The sequence below is a fragment of the Carassius gibelio genome, chromosome B8 (assembly GCF_023724105.1).
Source record: "Carassius gibelio isolate Cgi1373 ecotype wild population from Czech Republic chromosome B8, carGib1.2-hapl.c, whole genome shotgun sequence".
Classification (NCBI taxonomy): domain Eukaryota; kingdom Metazoa; phylum Chordata; class Actinopteri; order Cypriniformes; family Cyprinidae; genus Carassius; species Carassius gibelio.
The window spans coordinates 6,011,592-6,032,960 of record NC_068403.1 but is presented as its reverse complement, the minus strand read 5'-3'; the positions used below and the strand labels follow the sequence as shown (position 1 = coordinate 6,032,960).

The 21,369-nt window shown below is 34.3% G+C and overlaps 1 protein-coding gene across 1 annotated transcript in view; it reads left to right on the top strand.

The window, feature by feature from the left end:
* Nucleotides 1-21,369, top strand: part of plxna3 (plexin A3) — a 157,109-nt gene that overhangs the window by 65,831 nt on the left and 69,909 nt on the right. The window contains exons 5-8 of the mRNA XM_052563751.1: nucleotides 1,341-1,441; nucleotides 15,326-15,449; nucleotides 16,557-16,713; nucleotides 18,460-18,559. Of these exons, the coding sequence (XP_052419711.1) occupies nucleotides 1,341-1,441; nucleotides 15,326-15,449; nucleotides 16,557-16,713; nucleotides 18,460-18,559 (482 nt within the window). The remainder of the gene's footprint in view (nucleotides 1-1,340; nucleotides 1,442-15,325; nucleotides 15,450-16,556; nucleotides 16,714-18,459; nucleotides 18,560-21,369) is intronic.

Here is a 21,369-nt window from a genome sequence, read left to right as displayed (position 1 = left end):
CTTTTTTTCATAGTTTGGCTGGTCCTGCGACTTATTTATCAAAATTAATTTGACATGAACCAAGAGAAATGAACTAGGAGACATGAACCAGGAGAAAACTTTATCGTCTACAGCCGCGAGAGGGCGCTCTGTGTTGCTCTGTGCTCTGTGCCCTCTCGCAGCTGTAGACGTAATGTTTTCACTTGGTTCTGCGACTTATAGTCCAGTGTGACTTATATATGTTTTTCCTCACCATGACGTATTTTTGGACAGTTGCGACTTATAGTCCGAAAAATACGGTAATCACTTACACCCATGTAGTTTCAAACCCACAAAGGCTACGTTCGTCTTTGAAATACAGCTTAAGGTATTTTGAATGAAAACCGGGAGGCTTGTGACTGTCCCATTGACTGCCAAGTAATTACACTGTCAAGGTCCAGAAAAGTATGAAAAGCATCTGCCATCAGTGGTTCAACCATAAGGTTATGAAGTGACGGGAATACTTTTTGTACGTGAAGAAAGCAATAATAATGACTTTATTCAACTTTTTTCTCAATGTTCAGAAGATGAACAAAGCTTTTATGGTTTTGGAATGACATGGTGATTGATGACCAAAATGTTAATTTTTGGGTTGGAGTATCTCTTTACATGATCAGTCAAGGTCCCTACAATCTGAAAAATGAATTAATTCATTCATTCATTCAAAGAAATGCTTATTTAATATAAACTGTTTTAAAAATTGTAAAATGTTAAAATAAAGATAAATACTGTAATGTATTAAATGTTTAAATGTATTTAAATGTATAATCATTATTATTATTTTGTGGGATTCAAGTCTTTTTTTTTTTTTGCTAAATTGACATCTTATAAACTTAATAAAAAAGACCATTAGTTACTTTATGCATTCTGTTCTCAGAAATAAATTCATTTTAATTGACACTAACTGAACTGCTGTAGCTACTCTACTGTACCAGAAACAAGCCAATTGGAGGGCATCAGTCACATGACCGTCTAAACCTGTTTACATTTATCGTTTAAACGTATTTTAATTATTATTCATCATGATTATTATTGCGTATCTATAGAGATACAAAATCCAAGTTTGGGATTGATTTTATTTCTCTTCTCTTTATTTATTTACTTTTTTTCTTGGTCATAAATGTTGTTTAAAAAGAAAACAAAAACATTAATAAAGAGCAAGATTTATTTTTGATTGCTAATTTAACATATTTTAATAATTTCTGTCGTGTATCCAGTATTTGATCTGTTCTATTATCAAAAATAAATCAAATGGAAGTGATTTGGCTAGCAGGGGCGATGTGTTGAGGTCATGTCAGCTGAATGTTTGTCATGTGTTTCAGGTGAGTCGTCTGCCTGTGGAGAGCTGTTCTCAGTACAGCAGCTGTAAGACGTGTCTGGGCTCAGGAGATCCTCACTGCGGCTGGTGTGTCCTGCATAACAAGTAAGTCAATCCCATTCCTCTTCCACAGACTACAACAGTTCTTCGCACACTAAAATATGCTTGCTATGTCTCAGGAAATAAAGCATTAGATAAGAATATGAATGAAAGGTAGTGACTATCTGAATGTAATTACAGACCTCAAGAAATTGCTTAATATGCCGTTTCAGTTCTGTGTTTAAGTACTTCCTGTTTAAAGAAAGTTTGGATGGGTCGTATTGAAGAGTTTTGTCACTGTCGTGAACTGTGATTAGCTGCTGATTGGTTAATCGGTTGCTGGGAAGGGACATTGTCATTCCTAGAGAGCATTTGATTGGACAATAAAATATGTAGTGCAGGATGAGTCATCCATACTTTTGGTTTAATTTTGCCAGAAGACAGAGACTGTACATTTTAAATCCAAACACTAGGTTTAGTGTTTTTTAAATGCTCACTGAAGCTGTACTTATTTGATTAAACATACAGTGCAAACAATGATATTTACTCCGTCACCTTCCACTCGGGATTCACTTATAAACTCTTTAAGACACCTCAGGGAATTCTGGAGCCCAGCCAGCCAATCAGAGCACTTCATCGCTGGTGACTCCATTTCAACTACCTCATGCAGGACTTGGAAGGTGACAGGCCTCCCCACATGTTCCCTAGCTTTTCTTTTTCTTTCGCTCCCGTCATTTCTGTCTCTTACCTCCGGTTGATCCCCAGGCAGCAGCTGGTCATGGGGGCTGGTTACTGCCGTCAGGAAGTGTCTGGCTATTGCTGGCTTACCAGCACCCCACGCTGCCTATCTGCTGTCATCAGGGCTTTCTGCGCCCCCCCCCCCCACATACTGGATGAACTCCTGTCAGAGAGTGGGCTGCGTTCAGTCAAAGCCAGGGGAGGAAGAGCATGTGTGATCGCAGAACACGCTCTTTAATTTATGGAGTGTTTCTGGAAAGAGATGGGAAAGGTTTTGACATAAGTGTGTGTTCGTGGTCCGGTCGAGATCGCACCATGGGGGCGGCGAGGCCTCACGGTACGGATTGTCACTGGAAGTTTTTATCTGTAGTAAGAGGCACGTTTGGTAACACAAATTGGATCCAGAGTCAGCTTTCGAAACATCTCCGAGCTTTTGACAGCGATGTATCAAGGTGATAAAACAGCTTTGTTCTGCCTTCCTGCAGGACTGTGAACACCATTAGCGAGTTTTACATGTCTACGATGTGATCCGTCTTTGTTTAATAACATTTTCTTTCCCAAAAATATATTACGACCCCAAACTTTTGAATGGTAGTATTTTAAGAGTATGTTAACATAAAAATGAATAAAAAACTTAAGACTAAAAGCTTCAATTGTCCTGATTTGGTATCTTAACAGCTGCAAACGTTGATTATCCAATCAGATTTTGCATCACAGCTAATTAATTATCAATAATTACAAACGTGTCTGTATTTCAGCTTACATTCTAATTTATTGAGATGCACCTGCAATCCAATTTTGTGTCACAACTATTCATTTTACAGTTGTGTGTCTTTGACAGTCATTTAATGTTCATTACAAATGTGTCTCTATTTCAGCTTAGTTTTGTCTTCCTGTAGTTCCACAAAGGCTGTTACTGATTTTTACAAGTCTACAATTTAACGTATATTTGCTGAATAACATTATTTTTGAGAAGAAAAAAACTTTTGAATGGTAATTTATATGATTTAATTTGGGGTATTTTAGAAATATGGTAAAAAGAAAAGAAAAGTGACCTCAAAACTAATAGAACAACTTATAGTAATTGTTGTTATTTTATTTGAACAGCTTCAGACATTACTCATTGCGTGAACAAAATAACATGACAAAATACCCCCTAATAATGTGAATAATCAGAACAAACAATCATGGACAAATGAATAACAGATATATTGTCAATAATCTGACAGCCAGACAAGAATGAAGACCAATTACACCATTAGAAGACTTTAACAGTTGTTCTTCCAGCGTTACAAATGTGTCTGTACTTCATCACAGATTGTCATTGGAAGCTGTTAAAAAAAAAAAGAAGCAGAAATCTGCTATAACTGCAGTGTGAGGTACTGTGTGTGTTTGGTTAAGTTGGATTCACACTCAGCAGTTGTAGTGTTTCCAAGTTTTTGTCAACAGCGTTTAGATTTAAATAAAGTCATCCAGAGGTTGAAAAAACGGCTTTGTTCTGCCTTCCTGTAGATACTTCAGACATGGCTCAACCAATCGGATTTTGTGTCACGACTGAGTGTGCATATTTTAAGTTCAATTACACCATTAGAAGACTTTGGCGGGCATTCTACATTCATTACACATGTGTCTGTACTTCATCACTGATTCAAGACAGAAACACAAAACATTGTCTTCTCTTCTCGAAATCTCTACAGCAGAGTTCAGTTACACAAATTGGATCCAGAGTCAGCATTCGAAACGTTTCCGAGCTTTTGACAGCGGCGTATAGACACAGATAAAGTTATCCAGAGGTGATAAAACAGCTTTGTTCTGCCATTGTGGAGTTTTACACGTCAGAGAGAGAAAAAGAAAAAAACTCAGTGCCGATCTATTTTCCACCGTCGCCATACCTTCACTGAGATAAAGATCTTTAATTAAGATGTAAATCTGGGATTGATGGAATAATTAGCGCAAGCCTTTACCACACCCGTTGGAAAATGACATTTGTTTGCATATTAATAGCATATCCCCAGACTTTACACGACCTCGTGACAGCCGCTGCTCAGCGCAATTAGCAGCAGATCAAGCAAAGCAATGGATTTAATGGCCGACGTGTTCATTGCGCGCAAACCCCGTTTCTAAACTCCAAAGAGCCTGACCTTTGACCTCAACTGGCTCGTCACCTGATGAATGAAAAAATATGATACATAGACGTCTGACAATGCATCGACGACTCGGCTGTCTGCCGTGTGGCTTTGTTCCGCTCAGACGAGTGTGACTTTATAGAGTCGATGGAAACTGTTTGCTTTGAAAGTTAAAAAAAAAAAGGTAACCTTGAGACACCCGGTGTACATGAGTGTCTCAAGCACTCAGGGCTGTCGAGTCTGTTTTATCAAAGTAAATCTTTGAGAATCTCAGTATATTAACTTTGAGATTATTTAACTCCCACTGGTTAAATATACAAAAAGTGACCTTTTTTTTTTTTAAGTTCCTTTTTCGGCATTGTGAAATAAATCAATGCTGAATAACTCAAATGACTTGTGCACTAGCGCATTAGCGGGATAATTATCAGTACAGAGATGTCAGGTACAACAAGGTTTCTGTCAAAAATAATTGAGCTATCTTTGAGATCTCAGACATCACATTGAAGTTGATTCTTAGGACCATTGCTTTATGCTGTTGAATTGATTTCTGAGGTAATTACTGTGGCTTTTTTTTTTTACTGATTATGTATTGCTAATATTCTTTCAGCTAAGTGTGCATGAAACAACTGCAAAAATACACAAAGTAACGAATTGAATTAAATGCAGAGTTTTGAAGTATAAACACTGTAGTCACTTAACACTTTACTATAATCATTTGTCCATTGTATAGTGTATTTTTAACTATTCAGTAGTCAATGCTACATGTTTCTAATTAACTGGAACAAAATGGTTCATAAGAGTAATTTCTTCAGGAATCAGACTACACTGATTGTGCTTGTGTATTTAATTCACTAAGAAGCACTGGCTCATATGAGACAATTGTTCAGGAATCATTTGGTCTGCACTGGTTGTGATGTGCACATTTGATTCACTAAGAAAGAAAAAGAGTCAGACTATATGTTGAGATCATTGTAGTCTGATTCCCAGATGAATGAATCTTTTGAGATTTTGATTTCTTTTCAGCAAATCAAACACGTAAAGCACAACCAGAGAGATTTGGTTCCTAAGAATTTTTTCTGTTTTTTTTTTTTTTTTTTGTGAATTTGATAAAAATCTGATTTAAGATTACATTTGTTTTTGAAATATTACCATACATAGATAATGTCTCTTTAGCTGCACAGTGTTGTATGTACAGCCAGTCAGTTTCTGCAAATTGCACAATATTTGTCAATATAACAGTAGCTGTAAGCTGCAAGTGTTTGATTCACTACAAATGGCTCAGAAGAGTCAATTGTTCAGGAATTCTTATGAATCAGTTCTTTTCAGTGAATCACCATCACCAGAGCCTGAAGCTTCAGTGACAATGCTGCACTGTCGTTGAGTATATGATGCAATTTCTTGTGTCGAGACTAAAACATTTCTCTGCACATAGATACATTTATATTCACATGATATTTTTCTCACTTTTTAATTTCCAATCAGGTTGAAACTATGGTGAGAAGAATTAAATTGGATCTGGTGTCAGTTTACAGATGGATGAGGTTAGACAGACATATGGTTTCACATTGCCTAAGTAAAATGAGTGAGAAGAACAGACAATCCCATGATGCACTGCTCATCATGCACATGTGTGTGTGCCTATGGCTTGACCTACAGTCATACAGGTTTTTCTATATTCTCGTCTTTTCATTTATGTTCTTGAGCGATACAATAATATTTGATCGAGTATGACGAGTCACAGTTAATTTTTCAAGCTCTTATTCTATCACTGTTACTGTAGCTCATACTAAGTTACACCCATGAATAACACCTCGAATGGTGAGGCTTGTTTGTTGCTTTGGAGATGTAGAAAACATGTGTTTTCTATCCCGTTATATCTTTCATTTGCATCAGTTTCATTGTCTTTCTCTCGCCTCAATGACAGCCAAAAAAAAGAGCCTTCAAAAAACTACGCCCCTTCCTCCCATCTCACCATAACACGCTTTATAATCACTGGAACGGTTGCTCTTAACCTTCCGTGTTCGTTTATTTCAGCTTCATAAATCCAGATAGCCTTTGTAGTGGGTGTCCTGCGGATCTATCGTCTTTTATCAGCGCACATAATGCTGAATAATGACTGGCACACCCCACGGTTTTGTTCGCTGGTTATTATGTTCTTTTGTTGACAAGACAGTACCCCTTCTCTGTATAATTAATATTTGGACATGTGCACGTATCTCCGTTTCTCCCGTTGCGATGACACCGCTCTCAGTCTTGTGTTTTCGCTGTGATATAAAAGCTGGTCGAACAGATGTTCAGGTTCTGACCTCTTTATCACAAAAACAAACCTTGTTTGTAGCAAACCACCTTATGAGTGATCATTAAAAATTAAATGTTAAGCTAAATATTTATTTGTTTATATGTAATATTTAATATTGTCCCTCAAAAGAGAGAGATTAAGTATATTTATGCAAAATTAAAAACATTAATTTTTAGTCTATCTGTCTGTCTTTCTGTCTGTATAAATGTAAATGTATATCTAATGACATTCTAATTTATTTATTCAATTTTTATAGATTGAATTTATATATTTATGATATATGAATAAATACATTGTATATAAATGTATGTATATGTATACATTATATAGAATTTTAATAATAACATTTTATTTTTGTATAGTATGCAATTCTTTAAATATATAAAAATGATATAAAATAAGTAATCACAAAAAATCGACTAAATATATATATATTTTAAAATTAGAAAAATATAAAAATATATTTTTATATGTATAATGTGTGTGTGTGTGTATATATATATTTATTTATTTATTTATTTATTTATATATATATATATATATATATATATATATATATATATATATATATATATATATATATATATATATATATATATATACAGTATATTCTGTTTTCAAAATAAAATAAATATATACACAATGTACAATTTAATATTTAAAATGTATTATATATTATACTATGCATTGCAAATGTATGTTTGTGCGTGTTAGTGTTTTGTAATCTAATGTAATGTAGAATAAATTTTTAGATGATATTTTTCCAATATGATTGATTCGGTATGTTCAAGACGCATCTACTAAATATATGCAATTTCTCTCTGAAATGTCATTTTTGGAGTTTGTTTATCTGATATTTCGTGGTTCATCGACAGTTCAAACTCCTTCTGAATGCGTGTGGCCCTCTTTTGTTAAACACACATATGTAACCCCATGTTTCTGAGGCCTTTCATCGCATCCGGCTCGTTTTGTTTGCCAGTACTCACTCTCCTCGGGGAAACGCACCGTGCACCATTGCCATGAGAGATGCTTTTCACCGCCAGCCGCTGCCAAAAGCGTACTCGTTTTTTGGCTCGGGAGGGGACAGGGGGGCGGCTCTGACCTGCATCTTATTCTTCTCCTAGTTGTCTTGGCTTTGTATTCAATTCCCCGAGAGCTCTTTAGCCTCTAGTCACCGACATGGCCGAGCCAAAGGGAGAGAGACCGAGTAGAAGAAGGGGGCAGGGGGGGAGAAAAGCGCCAAAGTGTATCTCTGGAAATGGTTTGTGTCCATGGCAACGAGGGGAAGCTGGAAGATGGATTTGCAGTGTAATTCAAATCAGCCCCATTTGGTGGAGTTTGTATTGTATTACTGTTCCTACCGAAGGGCTCTTGTGGATTCGGGAAAATTAGCAGTCCAGTGTCTGGTAGAAAGGACTGTGGTTAAAAGCTTTAGGAGGCCTATTATTGTGCGCTCGTCTGATGTGATGGATCAGTCATGGTTTGGTTGGGTTGCAGTGTTTGTTAAGAGCGCGCAGGTCTCTGTAGACACTGTTAGCGGCTCTCACGAGTGTCCCTCAGTGTTCATTAATGTTCTATTCATGGTTGGGTCTTTCAATGACTGCACATTTACTGGTTGACCTCACCGACGGCTCTAGGTGTACTCACGACTAGCACGATACTGGAGACTTGTGCTAATTGTTCTGGAGGACTGGATGCTTCTAGGCTGATAGCAAACGCACGTCATTGAGACATTCGTTCATCTGAAAACCTCTTTTAGAGCATCTTCTGCTCTCAAAAAAATAGCCTGCCGTTCAACATCCAATACTCCAAATGTTTGTGGGTTTTTAAGATGTTTTTCATATTTCTACACAAACACGGCACTCAAACTTATAATAGGTGTATTTATTTATTTGGCTGTTTAAAAACATGTATTGTATGTGTGATATGAAGCTGTGTGTATGTATATATATATCAATTAAATCAATTCTGTAATTAGATATTTTTCAACATATTAATATTATTGATGTAATATTATATTGTAATAAAGTATTCAATGTATACATTTAATGACATTTTTAAGATTATAAAGCTATGCACATTACTGTTACTTATTACTGTACAATATATATTTTCAATTATTTAGATTCAATTTAATTTTAGTTAACGTTTTAGTAATATTGTTGCTTTTTGTCAGTTTTAGTACTTTTATTTATTTTAGTCATTTTTGTACATTTAATTACTGCTGGGCAATGATTAATTGCATCCAAAATAAGTTTTGTGTACATAATATATATATATGTGTGTGTGTGTGTGTGTAATGTTTATATTTATTATGTATATATAAACACACACACGTGCATGTGTGTATATTTAAGAAAAATTGTGTTTATATATAAAAGTACCGTACAGACCAAAAGTTTGGAAACATTACTATTTTTAATGTTTTTGAATGAAGTATTTGATCAAAAATACAGAAAAAACAGTAATATTGTGATATATTGTTAAAATTTTAAATAATTGTTTTGAAATATATTATACTTTAAATTATCATTTATTCCTGTGATGCAAAGCTGAATTTTCAGCAACATTACTCCAGCCTTCAGTGTCACATGTAACATCAGTCGATCACATGATCATTTAGAAATCATTCTTATATTCTGATTTATTACGAGTGTTGGAAACAGTTCTGCAGTCTAATATATTTGATGAATAAAAGGTTAAAAAGAACTGCATTTATTCAAAATAATAAAAAAAATTCTTTACTATCACTTTTTATCAATTTAACACATCCTTGCTGAATAAAAGTATTGATTTTATTTTAAAAAATGAAGAAAAAAATTACTGACCCCAAATTACTGACCAGTAGTGTATATTGTTATTACAAAATATTTATATTTTAAAAACATATAGCTTCTTTTTTTTTCTTTTTTTTTTTTACTTTTTATTCATCAAAGTATCATAAAAAAGTATCTGAAAAAATATTAAGCAGCAGAACTGTTTCCAACTTTGATAATGAATCATCACATTAGAATGATTTCTAAAGGATCATGTGATAATGATCCTAAAAATTCAGCTTTGCATCACAGAAATAAATTATAATTTAAAGTATAATACATTTCAAAACAATTATTTTAAATTGTAATAATATATCACAATATTAAAGTTTTTTCTGTATTTTTGATCAAATAAATGCAGGCTTGATGAGCAGAAGAATCTTCTTTCAAAAACATTAAAAATAATAATGTTTCCAAACTTTTGGTCTGTACTGTATATATAATATACATTTAATGAATATAAATATATACATTTAAATACTGTAATAAATTTATATACACAGTATATAAATATACTATGGATGGATCGGTGGGTGGAATGATGGATGGATGGATGGGTAGGTAGATAGATAAGTAGGTAGATAGATAGAAATAATAAATTGTGTGAGTAATATATACATATTCTATATTTTCGTATACATTTTCTATAGGTCCTTTTTATTACATGTTCAAAATGCTTTTGTAAAATGTATGTTATTATTTGGAACATGCAACTCATCAGCAAGCGTTATTAATATGTTAACGTTTCATAACAATATAATGTAAATATGCTCTTTTTAAGAACCGAATACTCTGTGGAAATTGTCAGCACTTTAAATCTGCTACATCTAGTTTCTGAAAGATTGCAACTAAGTGGGAAAGTCAAATGAAAGAAAACTATCGTTTAAATCTCTGATGACTGATGTCTGCAAGCAGTAAAGGTCGTGTACCAGACAGACGTCCTGAAAGGCACAGAGAAAAACTGTTGTCTTGTCAAACAAGTGGACGCTTCTCCCATTGTTCCTCTCACTAATCAAAGTCAAAGACACGATTGACCCAGAGACTCTCAGAGCACTTAGTCCTTTACGTGTATCAATTAATGCACGCCATCGATTTCTCTCGCCCCGTCTTTCACCCCTCACTCGATCTTAACAATCTGTCCACCCAGTCACCTCAGACGGCCGCTATCAGAGTTCTCCATCATTAAAGGCCGCAGGAGTTTTCAAGGTTTTCATCCCATTTCTGCCCTAGTTCTCCATTTACACAGGGTTCAATGTGACCTTAGAAGTAATAAAGCAGTATTACTTGGACTGGAATTGGGGGGAGACCAGTGGAAACCATCCTGGAATTATCCTCATAAGAAGGACACCAAATATGGAAGCGTAATAGATTTCTCAGAAATTGGAATAGCTCAGCTGGTACTCAGAGAGTGAAGCTCTCAGCTGGGGAGAAATGAGTCAAACTAGTTCAGATGGAGAGACAACGAGAAAAGGCTGGAAAATGAATGTAACCTGGACTTTAGGTAAAGGTTAAAGTCTTAGTTTAACCAAAAATGCAAACCCACAAACTTTTATGACTGGTTTTCGTCTGCGGAAGACCAGCCGGAGGTATTTTGAAGAGCATCCAAGCAGCTGTCTTCAGACTAAGAGCCCACATGACTCACGCAATATATTCCAGGTCTTCTGAAGTCTTTGTGTGATAAACAGACCAGATCTCAATAGCTTTTAAATCTCATTCATTTGGTGCAGAATGACTCCTGTGAATCATGTGTTTGGTAAATGAATAGATGTCAAATTTGTCATTTGTACACACACATAGGAAGACTTTGATGTGTTGGGGGAAATTGCACCAGGTTTGACGTCAGTGACCGCTAACGCCATTGGTTTTCTAGTTTAAATATGTGCATGTGCAAATGAGATTTTCAGTGAAAAACAGCAGTGAACACGTCAAATGGACCAAAATCATGTTGCTTTTCTGTGCTTTTGTTTCAGTATATGAAAAAGAGCAGCTCAGAGATTATTTTATTTCTTTATTTATGCAAGACGTTTATGATAAATTTGAAATGGGAAGTTCATGCTTTCAAATAATCAAACTTGGTGCAAACAGGACGCATTGTGCCGGGCTTGACAATAGTGATCAAACGTCATACATTTTCATAAGTCTTGTAGTTTAAATATGGGGGATATGCAAATTAATTATTCAATGAAAAAACAAGTCATGTGGACCAAATCTAATGCTGTTTTGTTTTCTGGTGTTTTTTAGTGCTTTAATTAAATGAACACAAGCAGCTCAGATTTATTTTACTTGTAAATCTTATTTGTATATCTTTCTTATATATGTTCCTTAGAGTAGAGTAGATAAAGAGAGAGTGTGTGTGTGTGTGTGTGTGTGTATGTATATGTAAGCGTTTATAGAATATGAATCAACTTAAATTTGAAGCTTCATTCATTCATTCATTCATTCATTCATTCATTCATGACATTTATAATAAATTAATAAATGTGAATTGTCATTCATGCATGCACACATTCAAATTTGGTGCATTGAGCCAGGCTTGACAATAGTGATATTTTCACTAGTTTCTTATTTATTTATTTGTTTTGGCTCTTTATACAGTATGTTGTGTAATATTATGTTCCTCTAAAATAAGAAATAAATGTAAATAAATAGTTAAAATATTTATTTAGTGTTCCTCCAAAAGAAGGAATACATGTCAACACTAGTTTATTTATTGATTGATTGATTGATCGATTGTAAAATTTTTGGTTTTCCTCCAAAAGAAGGAAAACATTTAAATAAATAGTTTACATAACTGCAAAATATTTACACAATGTATTTATTTATTTACTTATTTTTGGTGTACCTAAAAATAAATACATTTAAATAAATAGTTTAAATGTTTATAATATATATATTTATACTGAATTAGTCAATTTGATTTGTATTATTTATTTATTTATTTAATGCTAAATAAACACATTTAAATTCAATTAATTAAACTGAAGTGGGTGACATGATGATCATTTTTGGATGATCTATTATTTTAACAGTCTTTGTGTTCCTGAATGACAATCTAAAGGTTGTTGGTTCAGTCCCAGCACAATCCCCTTAATCATAAGAAGCTCCAGAGCATTTGTCCTTGTTCAGCGTTCCACAAGTCCCTTTGAACAAAAGCGTCCGCTAAACGAATGCTTGCTTACACGAGCATTGTTTCACTGTACGCTTCCTGTCATGGGCGATTTACAGCCCTCGTTGATTTCCTGCCCCAGATTTGCTTGCTGTACATGCTGCGCTTCAAGAGGGATCAATACGCTCCTCAAGGAAACATTCCTGTGGGTCGTTGTATTGTTGTCACCTGAGTATTTGTGTCCCGGGAACCACCTCAGGACCACCCTACCTGAGAAAGGTGGCGGTGTCTCATAAATCACATTAGTTCCAGTTCACCAGAAAGACAAGTGCAGTTTAATTGGACAAAAACTCATTTCTCGAACGCAGGAAAGAGAGAAAAGCGAGAGCGAAATGGGGCAGGAAGGCCTTGAAGGTGCATGTACCGAGAGATATCCTTTTCTAATTCTTTAATTAAGACTGCTCCCGTTTCTTTTTTCTTTCCTTAGACATATGGGTATAATTAAGGGAAAACAAATCATTACTGCCGTGTGCGTTGCTGGTGAATAATGGCATTGTCTGTATCGACTGCGCTTGCTTCATTTGCCAGACAGACTGGCGCGCTGGAGGTAAAAATGTGGCGTTTTGCTGTCGCTGATGGAAAATAATGCCATCTTAGACATCGTGATGAATTAGATACCTGGGCTTTTTGGCAAATATTTAGCTCCCCCCCCCCCCCTTCTGTGTGTCTAGTTGTGATGTGTTTGATGCGATCCGGGGCGGCTGCGCTTTTAAAGGCTTGTTCTCTATCTCTCCTCAGTGTGTGTTTTTCATTAGAGTCTCTCCGGAGTGGCCTCAAAATTAAAGCGCATTTAATTTAGCGAGCCTCGTTATGCATCATCAGCTTATACTGTACTTCTCGCCACTGACATATAACAGTAATCAGCAATAGGTGTGTTTAGGGCTGAAGTCGCTAAAATATGACTTGATTTTGAATGAGGTTGGTGTATTTTAATGCACCGTGTCATGAATGGTGTGCCAAACATTGTTCTAACAGATGATCGGGGTCGGGTTATGATGAGGCTTTGTGTACATTAGCGTAACCCTCCTCATTCGCGGGCTAACACAAGCACTGGCGACTTTTAACTCCACTTAACACGTCTAACCAACGTGCCAGGTTTATGAATGCCCCCTGCAGATGTACTCAGCTCACTCCCACGGACGCTTGGCGGGAAAAACAAATGAAAGAGCATAGGAAGAGTGTCGGCTCCGCAATCATTGTTACTGAAATGCTTACGAATTTCTGTGCTTGTCTCATTTGCCTTTAGGAGATAACCAGAACCCTAATCTTTCTCTATAATGTTCACATTCAGTTTTTCCCCCATGATTATAGACCTGTGGTATGACCATAACCTTATATATTTGTAATGTAACATTTTACATTAATATTGTATTCATTAACATTATCAAATTCATTAACTATCAGTTAAAAATTATTTATTACAGACTGTATTAGTGTAATTTAATGTTATTTTTTTTTGTTACATATTACATTTTCAACAATGTTAACGTATTATGAACAATCAGGAATTAATTATTTGTTTTTTTTTTATATACATTTTTAGGATTTTTAAATAATTATAAAAAGTTTCATATTTATTATTTTAAGATTAGATTTAATACTTATTATATTATTGTATTTTGTTTGTGTATTTCAATTATTTTATATTTATATAATTTTTGTTTAATTTATTGTTATTGTACAATTTGAAAATTATTCATAAAATGTGTGTATGTATGTGTATGTGTATATATATATATATATATATATATATATATATATATATATATATATATATATATATAATATGTTTATGTATATGGTGTGTATATATATATATATATATATTGTTTTTTATTTATATAATTTTAGTTTTGTTGTTATTTTAAGGTTAGATTTAATGGTGTGTCATGTTTCTACATTACACATTTATATATTTATTATATTCATTTATATTTATCAGTTTATTTACTTATGTTTGATCACAACAGATTAACACAATGTAAAACATGTATTTATAAATCAAATGTAGTTAATAAATAGAAATGTTATAATTTTATTTATTTTTAAATTCTAAAAAAATATTGGTCATTAGTTTGTCGGATGTATTCACTAATGTTGATGAATTACACCTTGATGTAAAGCGTTATTGTCTTCTTTTTATTATTGTGGAAATGGAGCATAGCACTACACCTACTGTGAATTCAGTTAAAAAAAACGTAAATATTTTCAGATAATCTGGATAATTAAATCTGACACAAATTGTGACATTTATTTTAGTAACATTTTTCCTTTTTTTTTTTTTTTTTGTTAACTAGATCTGATTTATTGTAAATTATTGGCAAGCCTAACATTTTAACAGTCTAAGTCATACACTCAAAACAGTATAAAGATATGGTTCTGATATTTATGCAGCAGTATTCAGGTTGCAACTGCAAAGTTTTCCACCATTATTTGGGATAAGTCACATTACTCCATGTTTTAGTCATTATCATGTGTAAATAACGAAGAGCACCCTGATCTCTCATGCACAGATATAAATCTGCACATCTCTGTCTTTGCGTGGTATACGAGTCTGTTCTGCCCAACGTATAGCTCCATATCAGCAGCATCAAAAGCGTTTTGTATTGTAGATCCATTTGCGGGGACTGTGGATATCAGTGGATATTTGACATGCATTGGTCTGAGTGGACAGGGAAAAGGAACATCATGCTCACTGAAGCTTGAATCAGACAAACGCCTTATCAAGCCAGCACTGCCAACTACAGGCTATTGTGCAGGCCGGGATGTTTCTGTTTACTCATCCGTTTGTTTGTTTGTTTCCAGGTGCTCCAGAAAGGAAGCATGCGAGAAGTGGACCGAGCCGCTTCACTTCAGTATGGAGCTGAAGCAGTGTGTTGACATCACTGTCACTCCTAATAACATGTCCGTGACCTCCGCTCCCACACAGGTGAGTAGTTTATATGCTACTCCAGAAGTAGCTGGAACCATCATAATGCATTTTTATTTTGAACACTCACAATGGCATCCTTTATTAGTATTGCTTTCCTAGTATAATGGATGCTTTGATAAAAACATACTGTATGAGAATGAATATCACAAGGTGGGAATGATTTAAAGGGATAGCTCATCCAAAGATGAATATTTTGTCACTTTTTACTCACACTTGCGTTATTCTAAACCTGTAGAACGTCAGCAAAGGGGATCATTTTCAGAAAAAAATGGCTTAAATATATCTATCTGTCACACAGATCAAGCATATATCAGCGGAAGACTTTTATTATGCATTTATGGTGCTTTTTTGAGCTTGACAGACCCGGTTTTTATTGTAATTATATGGAAAAGAGAGGCTGAGGGATTGATTATATTCAAATTTATGCATTAAACAAAAACTATTCATCAGAGAGCCACCAGTATTCGTAATATATAATGTTAGATTTATTAGACAACTAAAGTAGAAGTGTTTTTTATCGTGCATGTATAAGATTCATTCTAAAATTTAGATTTATAGACAGATCATCTATTTATAGAATGTTGTTCAGACTTCATCTTTTCTGTTTCTTGAAATAATAATATAGAATTGAATAATAACATGTATTAGTAAATGCAATAAAACAGGATAATTGTTAGTTTATGATATTTAATGCATTAACTAGTGTTAATGTTAGTGTTGCTGTAATTTTATATTATAGTATATCAATATGGTTATTTTTATGGTGAATTAAAGTAAAATTACTAAAATATTTTGGATAGTTTTTTATTATTTTAATTATAAATTAGTATGTACGTTTCTCATTATATAATACTAGAGTTAAAAAAAAAATTATTTGTAGATTATTTTTTATTTGTAGAATATTCTTCGATCTTCATCTTTTGCTTCAGCTTTAAAATGATGGTGAATTGAAACTTTTTAGTTGATTTTTTTTCTTTTTTTCTTTCATTAATGCTTACAGAACCGCACTAAAACACGGTTTTCACACATGTTAGTCAGGCGGCTGACGTGATGATCTAGTATGTCTGACAGGAGAACGTGTGTGTGTGTGTGTGTGTGTTCCAGCTGAGTGTGAAGGTAGCTAATGTCCCGAACCTCTCGGCTGGGGTGACGTGTGTGTTTGAGGAGCTTTCAGAGAGTCCAGGAGAAGTGCTAGCCAAAGGACAAATCCTCTGCATGTCCCCACCCCTGCGGGACGTCCCATCTGTCACCCAGGGATACGGTAAGAAACAGGGAATGCCATCATTTCACATCAACATTGACATCATGTGTAAATAATATAGGAGGATACTTGATTTTTTTCTTTCTATTTGGGATATGATTGGTTCTTAAAAAGCTGTAATATTATAAATTAATGAAAAAAATTCTGCCCATGTTGTGTTATATATTTCAGCTAAATTAAACCCTTCTTCCACCTTTCTGTGGTTGAGCCATCGTCTGTATACTAAGACTCTTAATAAGGGTTAACACGGTGTTTAATTTGACTTGAGTGAAAATGAGGCTGAGGGACAGATGTGTAATTCATTCTGGAATTAGGTTGTTTTCATGTCCCTGGCCATGTCTAATTTACACAACCCATGTTTTCCGGATTTTCAGTCCACTAAAAAAAATGCATTTTCAATACAACCTCAAGTTCAACCCCATTTTCATTCTCGTTATATTGAATATGGCATCTGACAAGGTCTGAACAGCAGAGGATCTCAGACAGATGATCTCTCGTTTGCTTGACTTACTCACAGCACTAATAGCTTCTTTAATCATCAATGTCTAATATTGTAAATTATTTAGCATGGGCTCCTCCTGCTGAGTCTTGGGTCGTCCCAAGGTTTCGTTTTCATTCCATCCTGGGGGATTTCCATTCCAATATCACCTTTTGAGAAAAAAAATGAATCTGAATTGCAGCACAACTATTTTCAATGTTGATAATACTTAGAAATGTTTCTTGAGCAGCAAATTAACATATCAGCATGATTTCTGATGATTTCATGTGACACTGAAGACTTGGAGTAATGATGGTGAAAACAGTTATTTTAAATTGCAATAATATTAAAAAAAATTTTTTTGATCAAATACTGAGCATAATAGACTTTATTCTAAGAGTTAGTTTTTCCAGTGTGCAGGTTTAATTCATTCCTTTAATTTGTTTTCAAATTAAATTGTGTCATGTATATTTCTTGTTTAATTTTTCTGTGAGCAAAAACAAATTGTTTTGAAAAGCTCAAACTGTGTTTTACAGGGTTGTCTGTCCATCTGAAGTTTGTAGAAAACATATTTTCAGTCTTTTAACAGTCAGACTGAACATCCATCACTCACGTCCTCGTTTTCATTTGCGTCAAATGAAATGCATCTACTCTGACCAAGTCTATTAAGCTGCTCTGCAGAGCCGCTTCGAACAAATTGCGCTTTAGAAATAAAATGTAATTTGATTAAAAATTTCCCTACGTGTTTCCCATTTTTTGGCGTCTTTTTTTTTTTTTACCTTTTGTGATGACTGAAAATTACATGAATCTCTTCTGCGTTTCCTGAACCTTTGATACGTACTTTTTCATTTTATTTTCCTTGGTTTTTAAGGTACTCTAAGAATTCAAAATCTCCTGATAGTAACTTTTAGACTCCGGAAGCCTGGTATTGCCATTAATAACAATTATTGCATGTCCAAATGGAAATATTATGTCAATTATAGTGAAGTGAGGCCCACAAGTATCATTTGATGGGCAGAGATGTAGTCATTATGGAACGCAAAAGGGTTGCTTAGTTTGAAACATAAGTGCATTTCGCTCACAGATGGAAGAAGTGGATAAATGGTCTCGCAATCAAATATATTAGAAACATGAACATTAGTGAGTACATGTGCAGAGAGGAGCACAGAATCTGCGCTGGTTCAAACGGCCTTTCTCATGCTAACTTGATTTCTCCTGCATTTTCTTCACCTTTCTCTTCATTACTGTCTCTTGACGTTCTTCTCCAGGTGATAAACGGGTCGTGAAGCTCTCTCTGAAGTCCACAGAGACGGGTCTCAAATTCATCACCACCGATTTCATCTTCTACAACTGCAGCGTCTTGCAATCGTAAGTGCGATCGTCAGAGATGTCCTTGTGACGTGTTCTATTATATTTATAAAACAAATCATATAAATGAACCTTGAAAATCATTAATAACTATATCATAATACTAAATGAATAAGTTAATCTTAACTCCTTATTTTAAAGTCTTAAAGTTCATTGCATGGTGATAAGCTACATTTAAAATAAAAATAAAGAAATCTGTGTTCTGATCATGATGGCTGAAATGGCGTTGGCTTTAGTGATGCAGACAAACACAGCGCAGATGTGTGGTGATACTCATTGAAAGCAGAAGAGCTGGAGCTGGATAAGACAGATGTTTGTAGATGAGGAAGTGTTTGTGTATGGGTTTGCTTAATCAAAACCACATGCATGTTTAATCTAGAGCGCTTATTAAAATGATTTAGAAAATCTCCCATTTATTAGAGCTTTGTCTGTTAATGTCTGTTTCTATTTGTTAATAAACTTCCTTAATGTTTCTGAATGTCTTTTTTCAATATCAAGAGTTTCATCATATTAGTGTATAAGGTATCTGTCTGCAGTTGTTCTAGTAGGTAAACATCTGTATGTGTTTGCTGCCTTTTAGTGTCTATTTTTCAGCACTCCATTTTTTATAATGCTGTTGTGCTAAATGGGATTTATAAAAACAGATGTTTCTGGACACACACACATTTCTTATGTGCTTAAGGGAAGAGATGAGATGCTTGTTGAAAAAAAGGAATTGTAATTATATTCACTTGACCCTTTTCACCTCTCTCTTTTTTTTTTTTTTTTGCTGATGTGAGATGTATTATTCAATTCAATTATTGAAGTGTAGCCTTGACAAACATGTTTTTTTTATTCTACTCTGAAAGCATGAGTACTTGCACAATTATTGCCTTTGTCGAAAATCCGGGACATTACCAAGATGCCTTGATTGTGTCAAAGCGAGTTACAGTATTAAACAGATAAATAGTGTGTCGATAATGCAAGAGGACGATAGTAAACACTTACATTTCCATAATTTATTAGTGCTGTCAAATGATTAATTGTGATTAATCGAAACCAAAATAAAAGTTTTTGTTTGCATAGTATATGTGTGTGTTCTGTGTATATTTATGTATCTATAAATAAACACACACACATACAGTATGTGTTTTGAAAATGTACATGTATTTACATGTCTTTATTCATATTCATTTACTTTATATTATAAATATATTTCATAAATATATATTTTTCTTAAATATATATATATATATATATATATATATATATATATATATATATATATATATATATATATATATATATATGACTGTGTGTGTGTGTGTATTTATATATTCATAATAAATATACATAGTACACATACGTATATTATGTAAACAAAAACTTTTATCTTGGATGCGATTAATCGCGATTAATCATTTGATAGCACTATAAATGATTCATCTAGTTTACCTCAAATTTTGTCATTTACTCACCCTCCACTTGTTAGAAACCTGTAAGGTTTCTATCTTCTGCTGAACACACACAAAAAGAGATATTTTGAAGAATGCTGGTAAACAAATAGTTGATGGTAGACACTGACTTATGTAGTTTTGTTTTTCATACTAGAAATCAATGGCTACTGTCAACTAACTGGTTATCAACTTTCTTAAAAAATAAAAATAAAAAAACTTATTTTGCTGAAAGAAATTCTGAGGGTCAGTTTTTATTTTTGGGCTGAATAATTTTAAAGTTTTCTTCTTTTTTTTTAATCTAGTGCAAATATGCAATATTTGTTAAAATGTTTGTAACATTTATGATTTTTTTATTTATTTAAGAGGGTTTTGCTTATGGAAAATTATTTTTAATTGAATGTCTAAGTTGTCCTGAGAACCTCATTTGAAAACAAAAACATCTGTAAATTTCTGAAAACCAGCAAACATTCTGCTTCAATCATAATTTTGCTTAGAAACGCACAATAAGTTCCCACTGGCAGTAAAAAAGTGAGTTGCAGCTCTGTCTGTGGTCAGTAAATGAGTGTAATTGCTCCAGAGGTGTTAGCTCTGGTGTGTAATTGCAGTGTGGTCCAGCTGTTGGCTGCTGGGGTGATTTCCGTTTGAGGTTTTGGTTATTATTGCGCTCCGTTCACACGGTCGTCTGCTTCCGCCTCAAGTCAGGTTATTTATATAACGCTTCATACAATACAGATTGTTGATAAGCAGCTTCACAGTAATAAAAATGAAAATCACAATATGAAAGCAATACGGCTTCAGCTCTAAAAGACAATATTGTCAATGTTGATTCGATTAAGTTCAGTCAATATCATGAATGGAACTCAGTTCAACTCTAAGGAAGCTCAGGTCAGTTCGGTGTTGATTCACAGTCATGCCCAAACTTAATATATTTATATTCATTTTCACTTCATTCATCGTGAAGTCGATGCAGAGGGTGGAGACGTGTCGGTGTGTCCTGGAGGACAGGAACCCACTCGTTTATTTCCCTCCGCCGCTCCTCCTTTCATTCGAACGCTTTACATCACTTAACCCAGTCAGCCAGCGCAATCACGCATTGTTAGCGCCTCCTTTGTTTTTCTGAAACCATTTTGTCCGTTCCAGTTGTGATTTGCATGGAAACGGGAGGGAAATGCGAATTATTTTATCAAATGAAGGAAAGCGGGAAACAAAAGGAGGATAAAACCTGATAACTGGAGGGAGACGCCACGTGGCGATGACAATTTGCATCTTGGTGCTGCATATACAGGTAGAAAATGAGATGTTCAAAGCTACACTCTGTGTGAGTGTGTGCGAGTACAAGCGCCCGTGCTGATCCATCGAGTCGGGCTCGGCAGT